This window comes from Triturus cristatus, chromosome 11 (assembly GCF_964204655.1).
Source record: "Triturus cristatus chromosome 11, aTriCri1.1, whole genome shotgun sequence".
NCBI classification, from domain to species: Eukaryota; Metazoa; Chordata; class Amphibia; order Caudata; family Salamandridae; genus Triturus; species Triturus cristatus.
Genome location: NC_140594.1, coordinates 1,042,524,426 through 1,042,544,849, shown reverse-complemented (window position 1 = coordinate 1,042,544,849; position 20,424 = coordinate 1,042,524,426). Strand labels below are relative to the sequence as shown.

The following is a 20,424-nucleotide window of genomic DNA, read 5'->3' as shown; positions in this document are numbered from 1 at the left end:
AGAATGTCACACCAGGACATCGAGGGTTCCTGGTCCACTACGTGATGAGGCTGATATAAGGCCTACCTCCAGAAAAGCAGGTTCTACACCTTGGCCCTAAGCAGTGGAACATGAACTGCTCTGCCCAGAGGGCATGGAAACATGTGCTGATTCTAGGGTCTACTCTAACCCAAAGAGCAGCTAACTAAGACGTGTGGAGGACTGCAAAGGACTCTTGAGGACCTGTAGTCAAGCTGATAAGAAACAAACACACGAGAAGCAATATCTGTATCATTAAAACTGTTGAGGACATGCCAAAGGCACCCAAGGACTGTACCTACTCATGACTAGGCCTGCACCATGTACACCAGTATTAACAGCCCATGGTAAGCATCTGGTCCGAAGAGCGGTGTGGCCTGAACAATCTCAATAAGACCCCATTGTCTTTGCGAAAACGAATCAAACCTTTCTTTGAACAAGAGAGAAACTTTAAGTAATTTCATACGAGACAAATGAAGGCCATATGATTTGTTGAGAGTTGAGACTGATCACCCTGAACTCAGATCCATTGGAATCAGTGGCCTGTGATTTACAGTGCTCAAAATGAAGTAGTTGACAAGGTAGATTGTACTCTTTCTTAAGAGTTGCTAATGGTATGCTGAATTATGTCCAGTAAGCCCCTAAAACCAACCCTCACCCGCCCAATGCAGTCCAGAGGTCCAGTTGTACTGGATACCTCAGACTCAGGACATTCTGTGGAGTTTGCTCCTTGCAAACCAGAATTATCCACCTCCAGAGTGTTGGGACCCATTTCAGTTTGGGTGGTCGGCTACTGGGTTTTTGCACAGTTGCTGTAGTAGGACCTCAAGTCTCCTTTGGGCTATCTTTCCTGTATCTGAACCTGTACAGAAACTAGGGCCTGGGACACCGGGGTGCTTGCAACAGAAGCAACACTGACCCTGTTGGGCACTTAAGTTTCACCGACTAGTGTATGAGAACGTAATCTTGTAACAAACCTGAAAAGAAACCGACAGACTCCTAAGCCTATCAATGTTTTGCAATACCTCCCAATAGGAAGACATTCCCACAGACTGGAATATAGTGGTTCCTGTGCAAGCTCTATAAAGACTTTCTGGGTTGTATCTCAGTCCCAAAATGTGAGAGGGCACTCTAGTTTTCTTTGATCTACGTTATTATAATTTTACCACCTTTACGAAGTGTATATAAAGATTCTTTTTGATAGCATATAGCCCGAACATTGCATTTGTTGTATGTGATTACTGTCTCATAGCATCAGCGTCTCGAGCCAACTGAACTATCACATTCCTTAGTAAGCCTTGACTGCTCCTACATGCAACTGTTGACAAGTTTGAAGTACAATTAGAGAACTTAGTTATCCAATTGGAATGCAATAGCATCTAAATCCTTGGAACCCCAGTGGTAAGTGAAAGCTCTCACCACAGGGACTGTCCTGAAATCACGTACTGACCTCCAAACCCAGAGAAATGGGTTCTCAGTGTTTTGGTGTCCCTCAAAGCAAGTACCGCAGGCTGGGTTATTGTCCTGGGCTGCACTGCAGTTGGACAGAGTCCACTAAATATAGTGTGGTGGGGGTAATGTCCCTGAGATGAAGACACTGTAGTCAAACATAAGGCCTAAGAACAATGGTTTATGCTAATGAACTTATAAATCACACTGATATTAAGGGGAGAGGAGTTGGCCTAGCGGCTAGGGCGGTCAACCTCAAATCTTGGGAACCGGGTTCGAGTCTCACAAGGACGTGCAGTGCAACATCCTGCGATTCTGGGAAAATCACCTAATCTCCCCCTGCATGACAAAAATTGAGGTGTCCTCATGTAACACAACTAGTGCTCATGTAAAGCGCTCCGATACCTTCAGGTGAAGTTCACGCTATATAAAACTCAGTAAAAAAAAATATGTAGTAAAATCAAGAAGTGAGTCACCAGTAGCGCAATGAAAAAACAACATTTGGGAAACAGTGAGCTGTTGTACAAGCCCAATGTATCAATCGTAATAGCAAAGAAATTTAAATAAGTCATATTCTGCTGTTTTGACAATCATTCAAGGTCCCATGTGATGTTTGCAAATGAAACATGCAGTGCTGATGTAAAGAAATCCTTCTTTCTCTAGATGCATGTTCATTGAGCCACTTTTGTTAATACTGAATTATGCCAGTAGCGGACGTGCAATATACTTGCTACCAATATGGTACAAGACAGTTGCGTAAAACGAGGCTGTGTTGGGCAAGATACGGCTCACTTTGAGAAAAAAGATGTGGGTGCAGAAGTTCGGGCATGCTTTGCTACTCACCTTGATTAGGTCCTGCCTGAGACAGCGAAGGCGCTGTGGCTTGGTCTTTAAAAAAATAAAAAGGGCTTAGAGCTTACCTGTTACTTACCATTGTTGGTTGGCTTTATCGTCACTCTCATTTCCTGGTTTCTCATTGGACAGGGCATGCCATTTTCACTTTCTCCTTCGTGTGTTTTTCCTTTCAATGGAGCATGGACCAAGTACAGATTAATAACTTCATTAGTGGTCTTCTTCTTCTGCTCATATTCAGATTCAGGATTTTTTTTTATTATTATTATTCTTGCTCCTCCCACCATTGTTGCTTTCCTGTTGTTGCAAGTGCTGCCTAGTTTTACAGTTTCATGAGTGTTGCAATAGTTTTGCATAAAGATTTTTGTGGGCCTGACTGTGTAACAAGTTGGCAAGTATTCTGCTTCACCCATAACTTTTTCTTAATATTTTATTGTAGATCGTTATTCACTTTAGATTTCCATTTCAGTTTGGAAGGTTCCTGCTCTAATGAATTGAGTGGTCAGAATAATTGGGCCATGTAAGTGAATACTTACTATACGATTGCTCGCTCACCTTATGGAAGGCTCTTTCCCCCATTTTGAATTGTCGTCTATGACACAACTATTGCAGTCTCAGAGAATTTCAGATGTTTCACAGAGCTCATAAACGATGCTGAGCTCCCTTTATTCCAGTCTCCCCTGGCCGGCCGCAGTCTCTTCTGCTGGACACATGTACTTTACGCTTGCCCGCTTCACTGAACTAAAAGCAATTACAACTGTTCTTGAACAGATGCCCTTGGTGCCTCAATGAGTTTTTTAGATATGGGTTCTCCAGCCCTGCCAAGTTTCCCAGACCTACGTGTGATGTGCTGCTCCAGCCTTTGAAATCTGTGAAATGTAAAACATCTGGACTGGCGCACGGACCCTGGAGATTTGGAAGCTATGGCAAATTCTTTGCCATTTGGATGCTAATGCCTTGCGGCTTTCCCAATGGCGATGGAGTGGAGTATATTGGAGTCCCTTTGCCATCCTTCTGTACTGGGGTTTGGCCCACTGCTATGGTTTGTGGGCCTATGGGCACACAGCAAGGCCATGAACACCTCCATTATACATTTTGCTGCGAGAGGCTTGTGCCCTCTGTTCACAAGGAATATGGCTACTAACGCAATAGCTGCTGTTAGGGCCATCTTGAAGCCCGCCTTGGCGAGGGTGCTCATGGGCGCAGATTGAGAGGCGCTCCCGAATGCCCATTTGGTACTCTGGAGATCAGGGGTGTGCACAGGTTGCTAGTTACCCATGGCTAACTATTCTTTTAGCGAGTTTACTTCTGATCAGGTTAAAAAGAGTGAGGAAGAAAAATGGAAAACACAATGTTCTGAGAGCACACAAAGGCGGTTAAAACTGTACAAGTGTGCAATGCTGGTAAAGTACTTTACAAGTGTGATACCTGACTGTATTTGGCTAGAGAGTTTACCGATATCATGGACTACGCTCAGCTTCAAAAGCTTAATGAGAGGTGTTTTATATAGCATAACAGACTAAAGCTGAACATGCATGTGATAGGTGTTCTGTGAGAGGGATTGGTAGGAACGTCCCAGGAAGATATTAGTGATTTTTGGTAAAAGTTATAATTTTGTTAGAAAGAAGAAGCTTTTGACGCAGCAGGCAACCTAGGAGACCCAATGGCAGCCCTTTTTTTAGACGCAGAGAAGGCGTTCGACCGGGTCTCCTGGGATTACTTGTGGTTGGTCTTGAAGTGGTGCGGCATGGGAGCAGGATATATATGACCAATCAAACACTTTATAAAGAACCGATAGCTAAAATAAGAGTTAACAGGGGATGCTCGCTCCCAGTTAAGATTACCAGGGGGACTAGGCAGGGGTGCCCCTTGTCCCCCCTTCTTTTTGCTTTATACTTAGACCCTCTATTAAGAAGGCTAGAAGATAATCATAACATTCCTCCTATGAAGTGTAATACTATTGAGGTTAAAACGCTGGCATACGCTGATGACGTGGCCATTTTGACACCTAATCCCGCATTGGCTATTACGGAGGTGGAAGCTGTGGCACAATCGTTCGGACAAATATCAGGCTATAGACTGAATAGGCCGAAGACTCAAATAGTGGAGAATAGATACTCTAACTGTAATGACACAAGGGTGGTTAGATCAGCAGTATATCTAGGGGTAACAATTACAGCTGATTTAGAGAAGCTAGTAGAGGGAAACATGACCCCACTTCTTAGCAAGGTAAAAACAGACTTGGAGAGGTTGAACAATTTACATTTATCCCTGGTTGGTTGTACCAATGTCATCAAAATGTTAATTTTACCTAGATTTCTTTACTATTTTAGGACTATCCCCTTGTCTTTTGAAGCCATGTGGTTTAACGCGCTGGAGAGAATATTAAATAGATTCATCTGGGCCCATGGGAAGACACGAAGGGCTTACAGGTTTATTTCTCTCCCTAGAGAGAGGGGCGGATGGGGTGCACCGGATTTTAGATTATATTATTGGGCTGCAACATTGCAATACATTCAGGGGCTGATAGGAGGGGGTGGAGTTGATGTAAGAACCACCTCAAACTCCAACAATATTTATGCCACTGTCTTAGGGGATGAGACGGAAAACTGTTTCTTGAATTGCATTGACTTTGGGTACTATAAAAGAACGCGGTTCAAGACTGTTAGCGCGGCTATTAAAGTATGGAAAGCCTTCCTTAAGAATTCTGGTTTGGGAAGACTCAACAGATATACCAAACTATATAGGAACAGGTCTTTTCCGGCCGCAGTCTTTGCTGACAGGACAATGGCGGGTTGGGCGGACAAGGGAATAGTTCAGATAGGGGATATTATGGATTCTGAGGGAGTGCTGCAGTTCACTGACTTATCAAACAAATTTGGTATTGATAGACAAGGGTTCTTCAAATATCTTCAAGTAAGAAGTTTCTTGAACAATAAAAAGGGGGGGACCAGCAGGGTTTGCAGTGAATGAAATTCTAGAGAAGATCAAGATGCTGGGGGATTGCACAATCAGAAGTTTTTATGCAAGTCTGATAAAGGGGAAACCAGATGATATTGAGAAATATAGCAAGAAGTGGGCTGTGGCTCTCAGCGGGAAAGAACAATGGTTTTTGGAGTCATTGGACCTGGGTTACACAATTCTGTGTTCGGCTCCCTTGCAATCACAACATTACAAGACCCTATATTCATTATACTTTACCCCTGCCAGAATTTCCAAATGGGGGGGTACTACAGGGACTTCTTGTTCTCGCTGTAATTTGATGGGAGCAGATATTGTACATGTTTTCGCATCCTGTCCCCAACTGTATACCTTAATAAGAGATATAGAGGTATTTATAAATAGATCTTTAGGCATACAACTTACACTTACTCCATTGTGGATACTAATGGGGATTAGCCCAGACTCTGAGACATCGCAGAGGGAATTTATGTTTATAGCCATGGCAGTCTATAGACTAATGATAGCTAGAGCTTGGCTGGACAAGAACCCCCCAGGTTGGCAAACATGGCTGGCTAATCTCTTGGCAGCATATAATCTAGAAAAGTCTATATATGAAAGGAAGGGAAAGACAAAAAGACAGACTGGGTTAAAAATATGGGAACCTGTTACTAGGTGGAAGGCAGGCTTTACTCAATCCTAGGCAGTCTAGTAACGTTGACCATAGTATATGCCTAAAATACTACTGTGGGTATTTGATTAATTGACGTTTTGGAAGTATTAAGGTAATGTTTTGAGTTGTAATTGTAATGAATATGTATTGTATAGATGCTACTAAAGAACCTATTGAATTTGATTAAATGTATGATGATAAGATGTATTATATGTGCAAAACGGTAAAATAAAAATAATAAAAAAAAAAAAATAAAAAAAAAGAAGAAGAAGAAGGAAGAAGCTAAGCAAGAGGCCTTCATTTCCCATCACCCATCAGCTAAGAAAGTGACATCATCCTTCTGCACAGGAAGTGATATAATGGGCTTCCCGCTCATGGCACCCTGTGCTCCTCCTGCCTCCCAGTACCTACTTAATGGTGTATGTGCGCGTCCACGCGTGGACTGCGCCCAGCAGCAGAAATCTTGGTTCTCCCCCTACCCACTGCTACCCTGCCACACTCCTCTGTGCTCTCAACCATGGCTGGCGCTCGCCGCACCGCCGCCAAAAAACCCCAAAGGAGCATTCTCATGCACTCTCCCACACCCACCGCTCCTGCAACAACAGTACCCAGCACACCACTCACTCACACAGACCAACAATACAGTCATGCTCTCACACACCATACACCACCCACACAACAAGCCACACTTGCATGCATCCTACTCAACACCGCTCGTTCACCAAATAGTCCACAGATTTATGGGACCTACTGCATGACCATGCTGCAGCCCTCTCTTCCTCATGAAAACATGGCTAAACCTAGCCTTTGCACCAAAAATCACATTTTTTTCTGTACCCATTTAAACCAGACCTGCTGTGGGGTGTTTTTTCAGTATATTATACCATAGGCTATTATACAAAGACAGGCCTATATGGCTCAAAAAAAAAAAAAAAAACACGGACCAAGCCAATTGCTGGCTTAGACCAATACATGTTACATAGGTTTTGCTAATGCTTGTTTTTGACTTGCAGTTGTAGAGCCTAAGCGCTACGGGTAATGAGGTGCTCCCAAAGTCAAACTCCAACTGTAGTCTTGAGTGGCTACTTAGCCTTTCATTCCAGCATCGGAACCAATTAGTGGGAAACGGAAGTCGAATAAAGCATCCTTTCACACCTTTGTGGTGTTTTTTTTTTTTTTTAATCAGGAAATGGTCTAGAATGAATGTGCCCATAGAGGAAGCAGTGTGTGAGCTACAGGTACAGATACTGCTCAACATGGCTACCCGTGGAGAATCACGGAGGCCTAAGGGTGTAACCTGGTTATCAAATGGCAGTTCACCAGTGCTGGTCTGCACAGAAACCCAACGACCGAAGACAAAAATCCATCATAAATACTGCCCTGTAGACACAAACTACCATAGGGTTTCAAGAAAAAGTCTCAAAAAGTACCAAATGAAAGATATTTCACTTTGGAAAAAAGCAAAAAAGTTAATGGATGGAATGCTTTAATTCATATCGGCCACTGGTAATTTATTTGAGGTCCTGTCAAGTGCATTGAGTTTACTGTTGTTCCTTTACAAAAGGGCCATGGGCTTGCAGTTCATGCTAACCTATCTTTTTTTGGACCCGACCAAAAGAGCTTTATCTTTGGTTAGATCCAGTCTGTCATGTCACTGTGTGCAAAGAAGCGGTGGACATGAATGCCCCCTCCTTGTTCTTCTCACCAGGTCTACTTACACCTAGCCATTGTGCACTCTCTTGAGTCTGTATGGTAGAATGCTGCTAGAGATCAGTGACCGTATTATGCATGTCATTGTTTGCACTGGGCGCACCTTTTAAAAGGTGCACTGGGCACTAACAAACAATGACAATGTGCCCTATTACAATGTATGCTGTGCCCCCAGGGCAGCCGGGAACTCGCGTTGCCGCCAGGGCAGAGCATTCATGTGAAAACACGAAGCGGCTACTGGCTGCTGCTCCGTGTTTTCAAAGTGCAGGCGGCAACCCGCCTGCACTTTTAAAGGGGATCAGACAGTGACTGCACCCGCCTGCAAGAGAATGTCTGGGGGGTCCATAGGACCCCCTTTCACCCCTACAAAAGGCTGCTCTCAGTGGCAGCACTCACAGTGTGCCACCTAGAAGGTGGCACATTGAGAGTGCACCCCCTGAGAGCTTCTTTGCATCTGCGCCGTCGTCTGTAATATGGTGCGGGCACAGAGGCAAAGGAATCCCCTCATTTGCAGAGGGCATTCCCCTATGCAAATGAAGGAACGCTCCCTGAAGCCAGCGCTATCGGTATCACTGAAGGGGACGCACAAGTGTCTGCACCCCCTTCTATAATACCAAAGTGCCCTGGGGGTGTGCAAAGCAGGCACAAACGCCTGTTGCATTACTGGGGCACATATTGTAATACGGCCCCAGTTATGTAAATTGGGGCAAGAACATGCGAGTGCAGGTGCATGGGTTACAGGCCAAATCTTCTGATGGACTGGTCAGCCACAATAAAGTCAATGTTGGAGGCTGGCTGTTGAAGAAGGGTGATGGCAGGTGTTATCTGAAAGAAGTAGTTGGGTGGAAAGAAGCTCCAAGCAGAATCACACCAACATCAGAATTAGGATAGAGATTCACCAAGGATTCATACAGTTTTAGAGAAGCACTAGGGTTATTTCCTTAAATACTGGGAAAACGACCACCAGGCACATAGTTGGGGAACAGAACAGGCCAGGCTCATGGATTCATGAGCTGGGAGGGTCAAGAAGAGGCATAGGTACGCCATGAAAATTAATGGGATTGACCTGCATCTCCCAGGTGTCTGAGAGCTGGGTCTGCACTTGCAGAATAGTCCTGTAGTGACGAGGAGCACACACACTACTTTTTTTTTGATAATCAATTTTATTGACATTTTTTTAAAAAAAAACAGTACCACCAACATAGACGTAGCACCATTCAGACATGATAAATACTGCAATACAGTTACAAGAGATTTCGCCAATCTGCACGTATGGAATCTGCCTCCACCGGAACGGTGGACAGTCAAACCCGAGGTCCCAGCCATTTGCCCCACAAACGTTTATGCTTAGTTGGGCACCCTCTTGCTTCACAGATGGCTCTTTCTTGGGTGGCGCACCTATCTATGACTCTGCGCCATTTAGCTAAGGAGGGAGGCGCCAAGTGCTTCCAGGCAGCTGCTATATCTCTCTTGGCTATGAGAACGGCGGTCCCTAGGAATAGCTTGTCAGCCCAGGAGCCATATAGTCACTCTATTACTCCCAGGAGAAGGGCACGGGGACTGAGGGGAACCTCCCACCCCAGTACTTCACTCAACTCAGACACAATGGAAGCCCAGTATTTGGTGAGAATGTCGCAGGACCAAACCATGTGATAGAAATTTGCTGTGTCTGCTTTGCAGCGCGGGCAATGTGGGGCCGGTAGGAAGCCTGCCCTGTGAAGTTGCACCGGAGTAAGATAGGCACAGTGGAGATAGTAGATCTGAAGGAGTCGGAGCTTAGCATAGATTGTGAGCGTCCTGGGGGCCATCAGGGCGTCTCGCCAGTCCTCCTCCTCAAGAGGGCCAAGCCACCAATCCCATCGGGCCCTGAGAGGCTCCATTGTTGATGGAGTGTTGTTAACCAGGGAGCGTTAAATTTGGGATACCAACCCCCTCTTCCTGAGCTCCCCATAAGGATTTTGGCCTCTAAGGGGCTAAATTCAGGGATGGTTGTGTGATCAGGGACATAAAAGGTTAGGGCATGTCGCAGTTGGAGATATCAAAATAATTGTGTGGAGTACAAGGAGTATCACACTCTACTTACTGTCCACAGTGAACCGGAAACAAGCATCCTGGGACCTGTTTCGGGGGAAGACCTGGCTCGGCAGTTCAGTCTGGACTGTTCCCATAAGGAACAGGGTCAAGACTGATTTGCATATAAGTGGGTCTGAAATGGGGGTGGCGAAGTGAGCTAAAGAACTATGATGGATTCAAACCAAATCTGTGATTGGGTTGAAGTGCCTGAAAAGTTTCAGGGTATTCACAGACATGGGTTCCTTGCTCACTTGGCCACTGGATTCAAGCTAGCCTGGCTGAAACTGATACAGGATGCTTGTTTCTGGTCCAGGGAAGCCCTGGCTTGGCAGTTTGGGCTGGACTGTTCCCATAGGGAACAGGGTCATGACCAGCGATCCCAGCAACGTGCGCGCACGCCCACGTCTGATCCCCCGAGTGCGCAGTGCTGTGTGTAGAGCGCGCATCCACAGCACACCTCAGGAGAGCATTCGCGCCGCCGCTTTTGGAACTGGAGCGGCGCGAAAAATGGTAATTTCCGGCTTGTGGTCACTCCTGCACTTGCTGTTTTTCCTTCTTAATGGAGCGCAGCTGGGGGCCGTTTGTCGACCATTGTGAAAATATTCCTGTTAATTGCAGCACCGTCATGCGCTGCCATTAACATAAATATTTTCACAATGGCCCACAATCAGCCGGCAGCCGAGCTCCTATAAGAGAAGAAATGCAGAAAGTCCAAAAGCATGACGTGTGGTTTACACGTCGTTCTTTTGGGCTTGATGCAGGTCTTCTCTTAATGGAGTGTGGCTGCGGGCTGATTGGGGGCTATTGTGAAAATATTTATGTTAATTGCAGCGCATGACGGTGCTGCAATTAACAGGAATATTTTCACAATGGTCCACAAACAGCTCCCTGCCGTGCTCTATTAAGAAAAAAAATGCAGCCAGCACAAAAGAACAACGTGTAAAGCACACATTGTGCTTTTAGGCTTGCTGCACACCTTTTGTTAATAGAGCGCGACAGATTGTGTGACTTTTTGAAAGTTCTCATGTTACATGCAGTCCCGTGTATTAGTATGTCGGGCTCTGCAATTAACATGAACACTTTCCAAAAGGCATGTAATCTGCCGCCCTCTATCAACAAAAGGCATGAAGCAAGCCTAAAAACATAACGTGTGCTTTTACAATCACTAAGATATGTTAGTGATACTGAAAGCACACATCCTGCTTCTGCACGTGCTGCATGCTTTTTGTTAATAAAGCGTGGCTGCGGGAAGATTGTGTAAATTTTTTAAAGTATTCATGTTAATTGTTGCAATTATCATGTATACTTTCAAAAATTCACACAATCTGCCCTCAGCCACGCTCTATTAACAAAAAGCAGGCAGCAAGCCCAGGACTTTAAGTGGGCTGGGTACTGCTGATGCTGAGTTTTTAAGCCGGTGCCGTGACAGGTCCCAATCAGGCTCTTCATTTTTGCCCTTACCCCTAGGGTAAATAAAAAATCTCAACTGCTGAAAGCCTTTAGTGTAACTTCAGAGGACTTTTTATAGATCATTTTAGAACGGAGGCATTTTCAATACACTTAAAGCTGTAGTTGTTGCTTATTTATCCTATGCAACTAACAACCATTTGCAAAGTCAATAGTCCTAGGTTGTTGTAGGTATAATGTTACTTATTGTATTATATATCTGGATGCAATGACAGAGGCAGCACAATAACGGTCGGGCGGCACACTATGCTAAGCCAAGATGTTTAGCTTACGTGTTTACGCCACGCCCTTAATTACATCAGGCATGCCCCTTTGAGAGACCCCCCAGTTTTTCATCCCACTTAAAGCCCTAAGCTGGCCTAAAAGCACCATGCGTGCTTTCAGAATCACTAACATATATTAGTGACTCAGAATTCACACATGATGGACATCTATGTACATTCCCCCCCTGCGTATCCAAGAAACCATCTTCAGAGCGGATAAGTGAACTATGATTATCAGTTTTAAAGAGTGGAGTAACCCTCGCCTTGGTAGAGCCAGCTCTGTTCTGCAATATCTTGCTCTGATGACCTTGAATAATTCTTAAACAGATTATTGCAAATAGCATTCTCCTTTCATTTATTCAATCTGGGTAATGTGTGAGATTGTATTATGGAAATGTTTTGACAAATGTGGTTTTGTTTCATGCAGCATCCATAAAAAAGGTTTATTTTAGATTTAAACAGGATCTCGGATATGAGAAATGGGAAGATGTCACAGTGATTATTTGCAGCCCTCAAAATACGTTTGGCAGAGGGCGCTCAAAGTCCTTAAGATGTCCCTGAGCTGCCACTGTGTAGTTAGTTAGTAAAGAAGAGGTTCACTGGCACTGTGGAATGAGGCCGGTTGCCCCGTTTTCCTAATATATTTATTAGTGTAGCTTTGTCGTGGTTGCATATGCTCTGCACCTTCTCATTTCAAACATGACACAACCATTGTACGCCAGTCACCAATACGAAGGCCACCCCCCTGGCTGGACTAGCCTTAGCAGGCATCAGGCGTTTGCCTGGAAGGCTGGGGGTCAGTTATGGAGCAGTGGGGGCCAGTGTGTTACTGGGGGCAGTTTTTCAGCGATGCTGCAATTTGGACCCTCAGTAACAAAAGCACCAGTGCTGGGGACCGGGTTTAAGCAGTAGTGCTTGACACTTGCCCACCTCCACCCCACCTCTGGTGGGAGCCAGTGTGGCAAAATTGCCAGCGCTACTTTGGGTTCCCAGCCCGGCCCTGCCTGCCCCATCAAACAGGCCTCCTCTGTTCCAGTACCTAGGTCAGTGTTTCCCAAACTGGGGTCCGAGGACCCCCAGGGGTCCGTGGCACATTCCCAGGGGGTCCGCAGGCAGCAGTTCTAAAAGCACTGCAAAGTTCCTTGTAAAATTAGCAGTTTTCGAGCAACTATAAAAGTGTCAAGAAAATGCCAGTGATTAATGTACCTGCTGGAGAGAGATGAGAGTTTTTTCCAGTGGCAGCTTTGACTTATCTAATGTAACACAGAGGGTTAATATGCCTACTGCAAAGAACGTGTACAATGCATTTTAAAAAACAGTATTTTATGTGCATAGGTCAGTGGGTTACTGATTTTGTCACAGAGATTCTTTTGTCACTGTTCAATTCATAAGGGACAATCGTAATCTAGCACAGTGTCCTATAAACTGTCAAACAGCTGCTTGCAAACTGCATGGTAAAATTTAGCAACATATGTTTATTCCCAGTCTATCATTATCCTGATGTTCCCACTTCCTGCACATGAACAATTTTGTAATGCCTTTTTGTCACTTCTATGTATGCTGCCTAATGCAGCACACATGGAAGTTGCAAAACGTCATTTTTTATTAAAGATTGTTTATGTGCAGGAAGGGTCACCTTCCTGAACATAAACAATCAAAGGTGTTTTGCTTTTTCCGTTGGAAAAAGCAAAAACGAGAAAAAATATGGCATTTCTTCTTCTATCGCCAACTTAAGACCAGGTTTTTGATGGTCTTGATTTTGGTGCTGTCTCCTATTTAATCTGACTTTGTAAATAGAGGGCAGCATCAAAATCAATGGGTGTTGGAGTGAAACTCCCACTGCCCACCTTTTTCATGCTAAGCATTGCGTGAAAGGGGGCCTTATTTACAAGGCAGCGTTAAGACACAATAAGTGGCTTAACGCTGCCTTGTAAATAAGGCAAAGCCCCTATTGCCACAGGAACATCGCAAAATGTGACGTTCCCATGGCAATCGGGACTCCTAGAATCCTTAGTAATTTGAGTATTTGTTATGTGTGCACACGTGCGTTTTTTAAATTCAAATTACTGTTTTAATGTTTGAAATTTAAATCCTACAAATTGCTTGGGGGTCCCTGGCTTCCAGTGGTGACTCAATGGGGGACCTCAGAAGTCAAAAGTTTGGGAACCACTGACCTAGGTCATTTATCTGCACAATCAAACAGGAACTCCAGTGTCAGAACCCCTGTCGCTGCACCCACACATGCGGTTGGGTTCTTGGCGCACATTGCTGTGGCTGGAGTGCACAGAGACCTCACACTGCCGCACACAGAGGAAAAAAATTAGAGGGAACATTGGTCATGACTGATTTGCATATAGCTGGGTCTAAACTTGGATGGTGAAGTGAGCTAAAGAACGATGATGGATTCAACCCAGATCTGTGACTGGGGGTGAGTGTCTGAAAATGTTCAGCCTCTGTCCCATCATCTCCTTGTGTTTGCCTAGATCTAATCACCACTTCCAAACTCAAAACCAGAACCTCCATCTGAATTCCACATATAAAACTATCCAAGTAGTTCTAGTAGCTGTGCTTTCGCTGCTTTGGGAGTTAAACACACACTTTGTTTTAGATGAAACTCACTTCATTCCTCTTTGAGATCCTCATTTCTTTGAATCTATTACCTCCACCAGGGAATCTTGCATTTGCTAACCTATTGTATTCTTAGTCTTTAAAATCACTGTAAAACATCCAATCCTCTGCATACTTGGGGATTAAAACACCAGGTTTGAAAAACCTGAAATGTCCATATCAAAATGCTTGCCATCCAAAGAAAGTCGCTGAATTCCATTTAATTGGTCTCAAGTTCAACCAACCAAGCTGAGAATACATTTGGCAAAATGTTCATTCTTGATCACAGTGACCACAAAATACCACAGTACCTGTATTGATCAGGTTATAATTCTGTTCAACCTCCACATCTCTTCTCTTGCAACAATATCTACAGTTGAAAACCCTAAAACAACTTCCACAGCATGCAAACAACTAGACCTTCACACCTTCTGGGCTCAAATTGCCTCTTTCTTATGCAATAACCTAACCATTTAAGTTAACAGTTCCATGATTGGCTGACATCTGTCTTTTTATAACTTTTATTCCACTGAAAATCATTATAATATCTGATCAATATTGAAAAGCTGGTTGGATGACACTAGAGAAAATCCTTCCAAGCAAATAAAAGATATTTGAAAAGGCAATGGGAAAAGACAAACAACTTTAAGAAGAAAATCACACTGCAATATCACACCCCAATCTATAATGTCACAGTAGGAAAGGCTTAAAGACTTCATTACTCATGGCATATCTTATGAGCTATTTGTCAGCTAAGGAACTTCACAAGAGTGTTGACCAATTCCTGAATCTGAAATGTTCAACCTCCAAAATCATCAACTTACAAGAGTTATGAGACTCTCCAGCAGCCGATTTAATATCCAATGCGAAGAATCTGGAAAACTATTGTGAAGCAAAAACTAAGGATCACTTAACTCCAACTTTACCTTGATCTCCCAAATCATTTCACAACTGGCACTACTTTCCTTCAACCTTTTGTTTGCAAATGATTTTGCCAAACGTATAAAAGTTTATTGCACATCATGATCATTGGAACACGTTCAAGGAGATACTCATTAAGATTTCAACAGCCAACCAGGCCTGTTAACAAACTTCATGGAATCGGTCTATTCCCGGATAATCTCAATCAATACATTTGTAGAGCGCACTACTCACCCGCGCGGGTCTCAAGGCGCTAGGGAAGGGGGGGTGGGGGGGGGGGGAAGGACTGCCACTGCTCTTACAGCCAGGTCGTGAGAAGTCTCCTGAAGGTCAGCAGGTCCTGGGTCTGTCGCAGGTGGATGGGGAGGGTGTTCCACGTTTTGGCCGCGTGGTGGGAGAAAGATCTGCCGCCGGTGGTAGTTCAGTGTATGCATGGGACGGTGACGAGGGAGAGGTCAGCGGAGCACAGCTGGCGTTTGGGAGTGTAGAAGGTGAGTCATTTGTTGAGGTATGTTGGTCCGGCGTCATGGAGTGCTTTGTGAGCGTGGGTGAGGAGTTTGAAGGTGATCCTCTTGTTGGCGAGGAGCCAGTGCAGATCTCTCAGGTTGGCAGGGATGTGGCGGGGGATGTCGAGGACGAGGCGTGCAGAGGCGTTCTGTATGCGCTGAAGTCTTTTCTGGAGTTTGGCCGTGATTCCCACGCAGAGGGCGTTGCCGTAGTCTAGCCTGCTGGTGAGGAGGGCCTGGGTGACCGTCTTTCTGGTTTCGGTGGGGATCCATCTGTAGATCTTGCGAAGCATGCGGAGGGTGTTGAAGCAGGAGGAGGAGACGGTGTTGACTTGCTGGGTCATTGACAGTGATGAGTCCAGGATGAACCCAAGGTTGCGTGCGTGGTCAGTGGGTGTCTGTGCAGCTCCTAGCGAGCCTGGCCACCAGGAGTCATCCAAGGTGGAGGGGGTGGACCCGAGGATGAGGACCTCCGTCTTGTCCGAGTTCAGCTTCAGGCAGCTGTTCTTCATCCATTCGGCGACAGCCTTCATTCCTTTGGGGAAGTTGGTCTTGGCAGTGGCGGGGTCCTTGGTGAGGGAGAGGACCTCCCTACTTAAGAACCCATTCTAATAAACAATCATCAACCTAGTGTTCTGTTTTATTGCTCAATTGTAAAGGTCTTCTCTTACGCAAACTGATAGATAGTGAAGTCTACAGTCAATTATCTGCCTTCAAAGAAGAAAACAATCTTCTCTCTGATATCGAAAGAGGATTCAGCCTTCCTTGGAGCACAGAACCTGCATTGATTGCCAAATTATTTGCCATGAAATCCAACGTTGATTCAGCTGGAGTAGAGGCATTTCTGCTTTTGGACTGGCGGGTGTCTTGGATATTCCTCATTGTCCTAAATTGGTATGGCGACTGGATACTAAAGGAGCTAGATTGCCACATTTTCTCAAAAAGAGCCATCCTTTTTATATCACTGCCTCTTCCTGCACTTCTCCTTAGCCCTTTGCCGAATAAAGCTTCCAAGGATCAACGATTACAACCCTCCACTTCAAAATCTACATTGGCCTTTTACCTGAGTGCATGCCCTCCCTCGCCCTCTGCCATCAATATAAAGCAGACAACACACATTTTACTAAAAACTCAGAACCCATCTGATTTTAAATGCTATCCCAATAGCCAAGGCTTCCGTACTGTTGATTATTGAATACTTAGAAAAGACCTGAGGATAAACATGCCAAAAACTGAGATCGTAGCTTTTGGTAAATGGATCACTATCCAACCACCTAGACAAAAGAGCTTAGTCAACCCACAATTGTGTCACACTTAATATGGGATTTAGATGCAATTGCAGACATGAATCTCCCAGATGTAGTTTATAAAGCTTGGATATGGAACATGCGCCTTGCAGAAATAGGCTAAAACATTTTTTATACTAGAAAGTTTGAAGCTTCCCTGACACATAATTTAATTCCTCAATAATAAAGGGTATGTATCTGCACAACACTATTCTTAAACACCTCATGCTTCCACTCAGTGATGCAGCTGCACCGTGTTTTTTGCTAGTTTTCAAACATCAAGCACCTCACCCAACAACCCCAATATAAAACGCTTATAAGTACAGCCCATGGCATCCTGGAAGCTGCCCTCTATCCTGGACTTTAAACTAACAAATCACAACTAAAGCACTCAGAATGCATTAGGTTGTCACATGAAAGCCTCAGAACAGGAGACAGTTTTCATGATGACATGGAGTCAGATTGCTTTCCTAAAATCATAGCCAACAACCTTTTTCAACCATATACTTTAAAAGTGCTTAAAGATTACAGCAGCGTTATGAAGCGCTGGGGGGGGGGGAGGGGGGGGGGGAAAGGAGTACAGTACAATACATTACAATTTCTGGGGTGGTGGTTCCAAAGACGACTCTAAGGCAGGAATAAATCTTGAGCCAGATTGGCTGCATAAAGCTCTCTTAAATCAGACCTAAAAACATACCCTGCGGAAATGGGTAATAGTCAGGAGTGGAAAAATGTGTCACATATGACATGAATGCACTTTGCGTCTGAGTGAATTATAACGCATTTCTGGGTACATATATTTAAACTATACACATTTAACACTTCCTCTCTTCCATTCACGCCAACACACCGATTCATGAGACAAAACCCAGATTTTTAAAGAGAAAAGCCTATGATTTTTTAAGCTTTCTATCAATTCAACTACCTGCATTTCCATACAAATTAATGAGGATGTAAAATTCGGCGATTTTTCTGAAACCCCCTTTTAGGTTTTTCTATATATAGACATACTTCGGTTCACAGAGATACATTTTATTGCCTCATGATAATAGGGCAATAAATGTTCTCTACTATATTTTACTGCATACCATTCAAAAGTAAATTATCATTGTCAAATGCAGGAAAGGGCTAATCAATAAGTAAATTTGCCTTATTTCAAGACCAGAAAACGCACCAGGGTCCTCTCCGAAACACAACACTACAGGAACTGTTCCTCACCGCTTCTGCATTCTGACTCAATGTAACCTTGTAAAGTGTTAGCCTTTCTTTGAATGAAGAGGCGAGGTTGACCGATGAAACAAAAAGAGGACACTAAGGGTTACACCTCTCAGTGTAGTTACACGTGGCGGACATCTTACGATGGGAGCGATTTTGTTCTAAAAAGTTCAAATGAATGTCCAGCAGTTTGTGCAGGAGTAAAAGGAACACCGGTGACTCTTACTAAAATGGGAGACATTTCCAGGAAGAGCAATTACACAGTTAAAAGTACAGCAACATAGAGGTGTCGAACAAATTTTAAATATAGCACACTTTTTCTTATGTAGACATTAGGTTATATTAACTCTGTTTATACTCATAGTAAGATTTTTTTTTTAAAGTGCTATCCAACGACACGACTGCAACCCACAAGAATAATATTTTGTACTATATTCTCTGTTCTAAATTCAAAATGATATTTTTAACATATCTTTCCTTGGGAATGGATCGTATTGGCTGTGAACTACATCTGCTCTGCCATGGCTGCCACGTTTACTTGGGTGTTAGAGCATTACTGGCGCGCTTGGGTTCTACACTTGTGATCAAAATAAGAAATATGGCTGTTTTTCCGACAAACCATCGCTTCCAAATACTAATTTAAAAAAAAGTTCCAATAATCAAAAATGTTTTTGTCATGTCAACGTTTGCGGGTGTTTGAGATTGTTCTATTTATAATGATAGATAACGGCATCTCTCCCATAAAAAGATGGCGGAGGGTATATTTCTGGCGAACTTCTTGGTCTGTGCAACTGTTAATGACATTCGTGCACGTGGGCAGTGTTTACTGTAGATACAGCACCGCTACTGAAATGGGAGCCGACGAGCCTCGCTCTGTTCCCGCAGCTATTGGTCCGCGGCCTGCTCCGCCCCGGACTGCCCCTGGCAGTTGTACCCTGCAGCTGATGCCTGACACAGACAGGCGGCGGCAGACATGGGCTCCCTGCTTCCGTCCGCCTCCTCGGTGCGGCAAGCCGCCCCGTTAGTGTTGCTGTCCCTGGGTCTGACCCTGGCTCTCGGGCTCGGCTTGCCTGCAGTTCTTCGGCAGCTGCCTCTGCTCTTTGGGCAGGAGGAGGCTTCTGCGTCTGGTGGTGTCGTGTTGCTGTACAGCGTCGTGGTGGTGCTGTGCGTGGCGCGGCCACCCCTACCCCGTGGTTCGCTGCCTGTGAGTAAGCCGTTGCTTGCTTCCTACTTTCCTCACTGAACCTACCCCCTCACCAGTTCATGGACTTTCTTTTGAAGTTTGCGTTTCATTTCTGTCTTATTCTTTGTTTCACTTTTATTCTTTTTCCCTTCGTTCATCGTGCTTCCATCACTTTCCAATTTAATTTCCTAGTTTATTTTATTTATTTATGCACTTTTATATAGCGTGAACATTACCAAGAGGTCAGGTGCCAGAGCGCTTTACTATAGAACGAAGGAATGAGCGTAGGAATGAGGAATGAGCGTAGCATGGAAATAGGTAAAACTACTTATAGGAACTCGTGGTGGAATTTACATATTAACAAGTTTCAGATACATTCACGATTATAAAAAACGAAAGGTAGCACGATTATTGTAATATTTATTTTATTTTGAAGGTTTTATATAGCGCTGGCTAGACCCAGAGGTATCAGAGCGCTTTACAAGATAAGGATAGTATAAGGCACATAGGGTATAAAAGCATATGAAAGGTAGTGCAACAGAAATTTGAAATATACAAAGTACAAGCAACATGAGCATTATAAAAAAACAGATAATAAACAGGGGCAGGAGCTATACATTTAAGTAATGCGGTCAATGGTGAACAGGAGAACAGGGTAGATAATTACTGAACAAATATAGTATGATAGATAAGAAATCATAAGTAGGACACAGGTTAGGAACCCCAATAATAATTGAGGAGGTGGGTTTTGAGGTCTTTTTTGAAACTAGAACGAGAGGGATTACAGCGCAGGTTTTTTGGGAGGGCATTCCAGATAATAGGGACATTGCCAGAGAAGGAGCGAGACTGTGTAGATTTCTTTTTATGCAGAGGTGGGATTAGGAGTAGGGTGTTGGTGCTTCTCAGAGGTCGAGTGGAGCCCGCAGTGTGGAGTTTCTTTGAGAGGTAATGCGGAGTGTTTTGGTGGAGGACTTTGAGTAATGCAGGCGGTTTTGTAGGCAGATCTTCCTTCGATAGGCAGCCATTTAAGAGATTTGAGAGCCGGGGATATATGATCGAAGCGTTTGCAGTCCGTGATGAGCCTGGCAGCAAGGTTGAGCCTAGCTTTGATTGGAGCTAGGTGTACCTTGGGGATTCCATTAAGGATGGCATTACCATAATCAATACGTGACAGAACAAGCGACTGAACTACGAGTTTGAAATCATCGGTGGGTATGAATGGTTTGATTTTCTTGAGGTGACGGAGAGTGAAGAGGGCTCC

General features: G+C 44.3%; 2 protein-coding genes across 3 annotated transcripts in view; one reads left to right on the top strand and one right to left on the bottom strand.

The window, feature by feature from the left end:
• Positions 1-18,057, bottom strand: part of BDH1 (3-hydroxybutyrate dehydrogenase 1) — a 96,892-nt gene extending 78,835 nt beyond the window's left edge. Inside the window, exon 1 of the mRNA XM_085635284.1 lies at positions 17,940-18,057. The gene's annotated coding sequence lies outside the window, so the exon portion shown is untranslated. The remainder of the gene's footprint in view (positions 1-17,939) is intronic.
• Positions 18,058-18,720: 663 nt separating this feature from the next.
• The window catches only part of LOC146785903 (D-beta-hydroxybutyrate dehydrogenase, mitochondrial-like), a 76,079-nt gene continuing 74,375 nt past the window's right edge, over positions 18,721-20,424 (top strand). For both annotated transcript variants that reach the window (XM_085635283.1, XM_085635280.1), the window contains exon 1: positions 18,721-19,184. In XM_085635283.1, the coding sequence (XP_085491409.1) occupies positions 18,954-19,184 (231 nt within the window). In that variant the 5' untranslated portion in view covers positions 18,721-18,953. The remainder of the gene's footprint in view (positions 19,185-20,424) is intronic.